The sequence below is a fragment of the Diospyros lotus genome, chromosome 3 (assembly GCF_014633365.1).
Source record: "Diospyros lotus cultivar Yz01 chromosome 3, ASM1463336v1, whole genome shotgun sequence".
Lineage (NCBI taxonomy): Eukaryota > Viridiplantae > Streptophyta > Magnoliopsida > Ericales > Ebenaceae > Diospyros > Diospyros lotus.
The window spans coordinates 41720494-41730922 of record NC_068340.1 but is presented as its reverse complement, the minus strand read 5'-3'; the positions used below and the strand labels follow the sequence as shown (position 1 = coordinate 41730922).

The following is a 10429-nucleotide window of genomic DNA, read 5'->3' as shown; positions in this document are numbered from 1 at the left end:
CCATCCGATCTGAAAGCTCTCCAAATAATCCCAGCTGGCTTGCGAGCCACGTCTCTAAAAGCTGTGACTTGCTCTTGCAAATCTTTTTGCCTTCTCCTGAGGTCCCCAGTCGACTGGGATATTTTATGTGTGTGCATATATATATATATATATACACACAAGGATAAGGGAGAGAGAGTGAAGGGCTACATCTATGTTGCACGGAAACAAAAATAGAAATGAAAAACATTTTTGATAGAAAACTAAAATGCATATTTTTCTAAAAAAATAAATATAAATAAAGTTCGAAATGAGAATAAAAAATATTTTAAAAACAAAAAAACGACTTCTATAAAGTATTTATGTGCAACATAGGGCCACACTCTCATTCCGTCTTTCACCCTCCGCCACATCTCACTCTCACCAATACTTTTGTCTATGTAAATGTTTGTTTTATGATTATTCAAATTTTTTATTTTTTTGAAATACATTATTAAATTTATATTTTTAATTTAATTTAATTTTATATTTTAATTTTTTTGTGATAATTTAAAATTTTATTATTTTGATTATACCTTTAAATTTATATTTTTAAATTAATTTAACTCTTGTATTTTACGTGAATAGAATATAACATATATTTTATTATCTTATTTTATTTTTTTTACACATAAAAATAAATGTATTAAATTAAATCAAAAATATAAATTTAAATATATAATCGAAATAACAAAAAACTCGAATAATCACATAAAAAATGTCAAAATATAGGAATTAGATTGGTTTAAAAATTAAGTTTAATTGTGTAATTGAAATTTAGGTTACACAAAAATAGAAATGAGAAAGATTTTTGATACAAAATGAAAATAAAAAATTTGATATAGAATAGAAATGGAGAAACGATATTTAAAAAAAAAAAAAAAGTAAGAAACAAAAATATAGAATAAAGTATAAATTAAAAAATATAAGAATTTTTTTATAAATATAAATTTTATTATTTTAATATAAAAAATAATTATTTAAGAAATTATAAGTAAAAATATAATATGTTAAAGTTAGTGTATAATTTTATTTTAATAATACATGTACAATTAATATAATATGATAAATATTTTTAATGTGTAATTGATTTTTATATAATATTATATATATAATTATTAAATATATATTATTAAAAAATTAATTAATTATTAAAAAAAGAAATGATGGGATGGCAATTGAGGAGATGGGTGTGATCCCTTCTGCCGCCTGCCAAATGCATTATATATATATATATTATTAGTCGTCAGAACACGGGAATTTATTGATTGTCAGAAACGCGTTTTTCTCGCTTCTGTTTTGCTGTCGTCCGAACACGGGAATTTATTGATTGTCAGAAACGCGTTTTTCTCGCTCTGTCATGCTGTCGTCCGAACACGGGAATTTATTGATTGTTTTTTCTCGCTCTGTCATGCTGTCGTCCGAACACGGGAATTTAACCATTTTTTTTATCAATTTCTTTTTTAAACTACGCTTCGTTATTGACCTCCTTGACAAGAGGCTTGTTAAATTGAAGAATGTGATCCAATGATCAGAATATTAGACCTTAATATCACTAATAATATTTCTAAAATTCTTTTCAAAAAAAAACATTCTACTTTCTTAAGACTTAGATTACAGAACTTAGATTAGCAAATTATTATTATTAGATCTGATTAATCAAATAATTATCACATTAATTAAAATATCAAGAAAGGATTGCCCAACTTTCTCAAATTGATTATTTGTAGTTGTAACCACTAACGAGATAAGAATAGTAGTCGTTATTAGTACCATATTCTATAATCTATATATCTATGTATGCAACTTCTAACACTCAATTATGTAAATTAACAGATCATGCTTTATCTTAAAGAATTCATAAAAAGATTGATCGATAGATCTTCATTTAATGAATCCTGTACATAGAAGAGACAAAGTCAATAAAGGAGCTCAAGTCAACACACATGTGGAAAAACAAAGGTCTGCTAGTGTAAACAATTGGACCTATGTTGTGTGTTTCATTGGGTTTACTTTTCTGATTGACAAAGAACTATATAAGGATCAGGTGTTTCGTTTTGATCTATTCAACAGAGGCGCCCAGCTATATATCAATATATATGTATAATGTTATATATTGTACTATATTAATAACAATTTTATACATTTAAACCTCAAATTATATCATAAATTTATTAGGACAATTCTCTAATTGCAACTATGTCCTTAAATATCGAATTTATTTGCATTACAATACTGAAAACGTAAAATTAATAATCCAATTCTTAGTTAAAAAGGACGATTTCGCTCCAGTGTCTTTATCGGACTGTCGTTTCATCCTGAAACCACTGAAGGGTCGCTCTTTACGCAAAATCGAAGCCCCCCTAGGGTTCCGTTAATTTTTCGAGAGTCTCTTACAACAATTCGATTTTTCAGCCTAAATGGCAGCTGTATCTTAGTTGTACTGAAAACTGTTCCGAATTCGATTTCTTTTGATACCATAAATCCTATCTCGATACGCTCGTCGAGATCATATAATTTTCCTTAGATAATTTCACTTCGAGACATTCCCTACAGCTGATTCGGTACTAATAACTGCTATTAAGTCAATTTTTTGATATTCTAAACTCATCGAAATTACGTGACAACTTTATACGAACATGGGGTATTACATGATTTCCTTTTAATATAGTGCAAGCATTATCATGCATATGCAAATTATATCCTTTCTTCATAAGATGACCGACACTAAGCAAGTTACTTTTCAAACTCGGAACAAAATAAACCTCAGACATTTTCTCAACATTTCCAAATTTTGTTTTAAAAGAAATCTCATCAACAGCTTCAATTTTATGAGTACTAGCATCACCAATCATTACTTCACCGTGATCAATTCTAGATAAACTAGAAAATAATTTTTTATTACCTGTCATATGTTTGCTAGCACCACTGTCAAGGTACCACACTTCATCATCCGTGCTGTCATGAGAAGCAAGCAACAGAGTCTCTTCATTCTTGTTTTGATGAAAGAAACCTGTTTCATATTTCTTGTCATTAGCTTGTTTATGCCAGCAATCTGTAATTTTATGTCCAGGCTTGTGGCAGTAATCACATTCAACATAGTGACTTTTCTTGTCATCTGCTTGTTTGTGCCAGCAATCGGCAACTTTGTGTCCAGGTTTATGACAATAGTTACACTCAATATATCCACGTCCTCGGCCTTTTTGATAACCACGATCTCCTCTTCCTCTTTGTTGAAATTTTTCATTATTGTCATTCTGATTACTATCATTGTGCTGATTATTTCTTCCTCGTCCACGAGAACTTGAATCACCACGTCCTCTAAAATTTTTACCTTTGCCTCGATTTGATGATTCACGACCTCTTGTAGTTGTAACTTGAGATTTAAGAGCTTGGTCCGGTTGTTTCAATGGGGGATACAACAAGTTAATCTTTACTTCAAGGGCTTTCAGGACTCCTTGCAAATCTTCCAAAGTTAAGCTTTTGAGATCTCTTGTCTGTTCAATGACAGTACCAAGCTAAAATATTTTTCTGGAAGAGAACGAAGAACCTTTTGAATAATCCTGAGATCATCCAAAACTTCACCATTTGAGGCCATTTGATTCACAATAGAACCAACTGTTGTAAAATACTCTGCAACACTTTCATTTTCTTTCATCTCTAGTTTTTCAAACTCTGATCTCAAAATCTGAAGCCGTACATTTTTGACTTGTTCATCGCCTTTGTAAGCCTTTTGCAGAATCTCCCAAGCCTGTTTTGATGTTTTTGCTTTGCAAATTCTCTCGTACACCACTTTTTCTATAGCGAGATTAATTTGATTCAGAGCATTTGTATCCTTCTTTCGGTACTCCATCAAAACTTTCTTTTCAGCATCACTCAGTGCTTCTTCATTCTCAGGTTCAACAAAACCTTTATCAACTATATTCCACAAGTCAAATGCTTTCAGCCAAACTTCAAATCTCCCGCTCCAATAGTCATAATCTTCTTTATTGAAGATATGTGGAAATGGAGTGGCTATATTTCTTGTTGCCATTTTTTTTTTTTGAAAGCTCTGATACCAATTGAAGGCTTTAGGATAAAATTGAGAAGTATGAACAAGAAAATATGACAGGAGAGCAGTTCAACTTCTTCTATTTTCAGCAAAAACAATGTTTGGCTTGTATAGCCATTACAAGAGAAGTCTAAAAGACAAGTAAATAAAGCATTACATTCTCAAGATAATTTAATTCAATTAAAAGAATTTTGGATCTTCCAGAATGTTGAACTTGGGGTTGACGAAATCTTTAAGCAATTTTGGTTTAGAGTTCCAACAAATCTATCCCTCATTTATAGATTATAGATGTACATAAAAGAGGATTTAAACAAAATCTCGAATTGCATTACTAATATCATTTAACTTGTTAAATGCGTAAATATGTTGTAACTCAGGATTGAATTAGCAACACAAAGACGTCTAAGCTACATTGCAATGCACAAGCTGCGAGAGGGAGGATCACTGATGATGGAGATTAGATAGCTTCATGGCCTCGGTTATGGCTTTTTCCAGCTCTGCAACTCGCCTACCCAGGCTATGCATCCAATCCAAAATCTCTCCCTAATCTCCCGCTTCATAAGCCATCACTGCAAGGGGTGAAACCCAATTGTCTCCAAAGTCCCCGGCTTGCTGCTGCAAATCTTTCAGCCTCTTCCAGAGGTGCTGGGCCGGCTGAGACGTCGTCTCGAGCTTCCTAAATGCCGTCGTGAAGGTAGCGGTGGCGACTAAGGCGAAGGCGAAGAAGATGAGAACTGCCATTACAAAAGAGACCCAGGAGCTAACATGGGGGTAGTTTAATTAGTGCGAGATGGATTGAGGCAACGCCATGCAATATGGCATGAAAGCTTGAACACAGGGCATCCTGATTTTAACCGAAATTACCAAAATGCCCTCTCCGAGGAGGGCCCTAAGAACAACACGTGGTTAGTGACGTCTCATACTTAGGTCAAGGTTAAGGGATTTTCACGTTCAGGCCCAACATTTAACTTGGGGGTATACCCAATTCAAACAAAAGATTCAGCTCGAAAGATTGGGTCCAAGTCTAGGTATAAACCCCAATTCATGTCACCGTTCATTGACAACTACCACTAGTCTTAAATTCAATCATTTACGTGAGAGATCATAATCAGTTATCATACACGAATCCAATTATCACATGACATGATTGTGATTTTTCGCCAACTTTATAGTGTGTCTATACGAAAACATAAATTTCAAGAGTAAGATATTAAATGGATTACATCGTTATTGTCGTCATTTTACTTTGAGATTCATGGTTAACTTAATTATTAGAGAATATATGACAAATAGAATCCGATCCTCTTTTTGTAGGTCGGGTAAGTACTGACTAAATTCATAATCAAGTATAGTCACGAACATCTCAAGATTAAGAAAACCTAGTCAAGAATTGAAGCTCAAGCGAGTCTAATAAAAATCAACTCCAAAAAAAAAAATAAAAAAAAATGAATTATGGACCTTGCATTAGCAAACTAATACTATTAGATTTGATAAATCAAACAATTATCACATTTATTAAAATACTAAGAAGTGATTGCACAGTCTTCTCACACTGATTATCTATAGTTACAGCTGCAAACGAGACAAGAACAGTTATTAATACCATATTCTATGATCTATATATTTATATATGCAACTTCTAACCCCGAATCCTGTAAATCAACAGATCATGCATTATCACAATGACCCAGAAAAAGATTTATCGATGGATCTTCATTATGTTCATTTGATGAATCTTGTACATAGAAGAGACAAAGTCAATAAAGGAGCTCAAGTCAACACACTTGTGGAAAAAGAAAAGTCTGCTCGTATGAACAACTACGCATGTTGTGTTTCATTAGGTTTACTCTCCTTATTGACAGAGAACTCTGTAAGGATAGATGGTTCATTTTGATCTATTCAACAGGGTGGTATCTAAGATTTAGTATTAGAGGTTGTCGCAAAAAGTCGAGTTTGATTCGGGTTATTAATGGATCATCATTTGTTAAGTCTCAATCGGAATCTAATGTGTTAATTTATTGAGTCAAGAACTCTCAATCTAAATCTGAATATGTTAACTAAACATATAAACATGTTAAGGTTAACATGCATAAATTAGGTTAACCCATTAATCTATTTAAGTATTTATTTAAATTTAAATACTAATTAAAATATTAAAATTCAAAATAAAATAAAGTAACTCATAAATTACTAATTAAGTGACTAATTTCGTTTTGATTCTTTTGCACAATTCAAAATAGTCAAGACATAAACTAAGAATAGCACATCCATCATTCATGATACAATTTGAAAAGTAATCAAAATATTAATAACAAAAACATATAAATATGAGTAGAAAGTGAGAATGGAAATTGAAAAAGTTGTTGAGGATATTTTGAAAATAAACAAATATTTTAATTAATGGGTCATAATAGATCGATTTTGGTTTCGAAATTCATGTCGACCCATTTAAACTTACATTATTATAGAGTCGATTATGAGATTTTTCAGGTTAACATGTGTTACAGGTATTTTTTAGACCGCACTATATGAGTTGGAAAGAGTCCAGTGGATCAAGCCCAATCCTTCGAAGCCTAGTAAGTTTTGAGTTGAGGACATTAGGGCGAGGTTGCAGGTTGCTTCGACTGGGACTAGATCGTGGAATGCCTTGAGCTGCGAGACACACCGTCAGGTTATTCAATTCGCATCATGAAGAGATAGCGAATTTATTGGAAACGATTAGAGAAGAAGTCAACCTTCCTAATCTAAGGCAAATCGGATCCCTGCAAATGCGAAATCCATTCCTGATTTGGTGAAGCTAATAAGGAAATATTATCTTCATGATATTATCCTTCCATTTTGAATTTTATTCAAATTGTAAACACTCTATACTATAAATAAGGGTCAAAAACCATTATATGCAAGAAAGAACAATAATATACTGTTACTTTGTTGAAATAACTAAAGGGATAGTTATGGACTAGATATCGTTCAAACCGAACCACATAAAAAAACTTCCTTGCATACTTTATTTTACTTTCTTTTTCCTTGAAATTGTGTTTACTTTCTCATTGTGAACAAACGAATCAGGGTCGACTGATTCCCAATGTTGAAAACATGTTATTAAGACAAACTCAAAAAACTCTTCTCAACTCAATCTAATAATGATCCAAATATGTTATAAGGGTTAATCCAAACTCACTAATTTCTTATCGAGTTTGAATTGATCATCAGGTCAAATGATCTATTAACAACCCTACTTAGTAACATGTCAGTGTTTGCCAATTAGATTTCAAACACCTTTGCTTTTAAAATACAGTTATTTTTCTAAAGGATGAAGTTGAATTGCTTTAAAGCAAAAACAAAGAATCCCTACTCTATGCGTGTGCAGAATTGTTACCTTTAGATGATTTGATATACACATTTAAAGATATTCATTGTGACATTAAAGGGCATTCATTTACATATAGAAACTTGAAATCAAATGACTGGAATACACCAAGTAACGAGTTTCACAAGCTATGAAATATTGTTCACTCTAGTTGACATTACAGGCAAGGACTTCAAATGATGCAAAACTGGACCTGTCTGTATAGTGTTCAGCTGTTCATCCCGTAAGCCGAAATGGTCATTGCCTAATGGAGCCCTGCAATGAGCAGCAAAGCATGGTTATGAAATGATTTTCGCATTGATTCTTCATGAAAATTCTTACCATATTCAAGCCCAAAAACAAAATATGAATTAAGAGAAAAGAAGGAAACAGACAAATGTAAAATTGCTTACTGTAGAGCAAGTAGTATGCAATTATAGGGAAGCTTAGACCATATACAATGGCTCCAACTGCAATCTGGGAAACTGACTTCATCTGATTGCTGCTGATTGAGCAAGACATCTCAAGAGCCTGAGAAATGGTTTTCTGGAAGTCAGCAACGTGCCCGCTCAGCGAATTCAACCTATAAACTTGTCCGTAAGTCCCACTAGAGTTCGAGGTTTTGAGTTCGTGCAAAAAAGTGATCATCTCGATCTTAGCTCGAAGAGAAGTGACTTCATTCTGCAACTCTATCTCCTTCCAATGGAGAGTCTTAGTACACTGAGAAATCCTCTCGGATTTTCTTGAAGTCACTGTGAAGGCAACCACGTTTCCAGAGAAGAATGAAAGTGCCACCAAAACAGAGACTTTTGCCGCCACATAGGGATAGAACAATTGGAGAAAGATGGACTGATGGAGGCAAGGCCATGGAACAGCATTAGTGTCTGAACATTGTTTCCATATGTGGCGGTTGCTTCATTTGCATCTTTCCAAAGCTCGTGTGCCTCTTCGCATATGCTGTTGATCCTTCTCTTCACCGATGCTTGTTGAGTATCCAATCGATTGATGCACCACTCGAGTGATTCAGCTGCCTCAGTTTTTGTCAATTCGTTGGAAAGTGAGGTTGAAACTGCAAAGAACATGAGTAGTCATTGTAGTTTTGAAGCATCTAAGAACATCTTATGCAAAACAAAGCAAATCACAAAGCCACACTACAAAAATGGGGGTTATTCCCAGTGTCTAAGAATAACTCTCTGCCACAGGTTAAAGCTCATCGCGCTTCTAAATGCTGGAAAATATTACCGGAGCTTAACAACATTCATTCATAATGATCAATTAACAGCCAGTTATATGCATTGTCACCTGTATCTAGGCTGTTGGCTTCTATGCCCGTTGAAAGAAAATATTGTATTTGTTAGGATCTAACATTAAGCTTGCAAATGAACATCCTATCACCCATTAATGTATCAAACTCACCATCACTTTTCTTGTTGCCATGGGAGGCAAATATTCCTACAAAAATAACAAGAAAAGGAACAATCATATTCTTATTCAAGTATCTAAGAAATGGAACATAATGTTTATAGTACAATTAAATTATATACTCTTTAAGAATGTTCCACCATTCAGCTATGTGAGGGAATTTTCTAGCCCTGATTTCAAGAATCTATAAACCCATTCTGTTCTTCAGTATGAATCTCACATCCTTATGACTTCAAGCAAGATAAACCCTAGATTTTGCAAGAAAATGACATGAATGTATGGCATGTTCACACATAAAAGTACACTTTGAGTAGCTAATATTCAAATTTTTATTAGATTTAAGTTAAAAGATGACCATTACAGAACCAAAACTAGCTCCAGGACGTTTAAGTTTAGCGAATACGGGTTTAAGTGTCTTGGACTGACTTTGTATAACAGTTGAACTCAGAAGACTAATAGCCTGAATTAGTGCAATCACAATCGTCGGATCCATCTTGCCGTCCTGTTGTTGGCCTCGAGCCCAAATCTTGTTTCTTGAAGGCAACTTCTTTCACCCTGCGACAGATTAAGTTGATTTTCCACAAACTGATGAAACGAAATGTCAAAGAAGAACTTGCCAGGATAATCAATAATGTTAACTACAGTTTAAGCTCCCATAGTGATCAAATCTAAGAGTTACAGATACTTGCCAGAAAAACCAAGTTCATAAGAACACAAGATACCGTCCCTTTCCCATTTTACTTTGTCATTCATCCATCCAAAAAAGAATCAATAATGATTTCCTTAAGCCCAATTCAAAACAGAAAGATCAGAATTCAATTTATTTACCGCTTTGTCTGTCTGATTTCAGCCAGAATGTTCAAAATGGGCAAATCAGCTGAACATGGAAATTAGAAAAAGTAGAAATTACTTGGATCTTTTTTTCATGATTTCTGTTCATTTATCACTAACACCTATATGATTTCTATTCAGTATATTGACATGTTCATACATGTCAAGAGCAAAAGGAGAGAAGAGTTTCAGTTTCATGAACCCAGAAGATATTTTCATTTTCTGGGAAAAAAAAGCTTATGGAAAAGGGTTGATATCTTACCAGTTGGAGAGTAGTACATCATCTGCACCATTCTTCCATCGAAGAAATGGAAACAAAGGTGCACTCAGAGGATACTGCAAAAAAGAACCACGGAGAAAGGTCAAGTCACAGCAAGTCTTTGTTTGTATGGTGGACTGTGTCTGCGTCCGTTTTTTACTATTCTAATGACAGTCTCAACCATTTATTTAGTGCCCATTTGCTTATCTGAGCGTAAGATTGACTTCGACACCGAGTGAATCTTACAAGATATTTTATCTAGGCTTCATTATCTAGGCTTCATATCGAGTCTTTATCTTATTACGTAATATTGACCAATAGAGTTGCAAATAAGTAGAGCAATGTTCACTGTTTAATTCAACTCGTTTAAATTCATTTATTATGATAAATAATATGAAATTGAACTTAATTTTGAAACTCGATTTGTAATTGAACTGAGATTGACTTCAGTAAAATTTGACTCGTTAAATCTCATGAATATATTCAATTGGATATTCAT

At 33.3% G+C, this 10429-nt stretch overlaps 2 protein-coding genes across 2 annotated transcripts; both read right to left on the bottom strand.

The window, feature by feature from the left end:
• Positions 1-1902: 1902 nt before the first annotated feature.
• Positions 1903-4051, bottom strand: LOC127797013 (uncharacterized). The gene is made up of 3 exons (XM_052329405.1): positions 3569-4051; positions 2924-3515; positions 1903-1916 (listed from the first exon to the last, which is right to left on the bottom strand). The coding sequence occupies exons 1-3, from the start codon at positions 4049-4051 to the stop codon at positions 1903-1905; spliced, it is 1089 nt and encodes a 362-aa protein (XP_052185365.1).
• Positions 4052-7896: 3845 nt separating this feature from the next.
• LOC127797985 (uncharacterized) lies at positions 7897-10068 on the bottom strand. Its single transcript, XM_052331248.1, has 3 exons — positions 9934-10068; positions 8835-8870; positions 7897-8487 (listed from the first exon to the last, which is right to left on the bottom strand). Exons 1-3 carry the CDS (start codon positions 9962-9964, stop codon positions 8168-8170), a joined length of 387 nt encoding a protein of 128 aa, XP_052187208.1. The 5' UTR covers positions 9965-10068; the 3' UTR covers positions 7897-8167.
• Between the last annotated feature and the right edge of the window lie 361 nt (positions 10069-10429).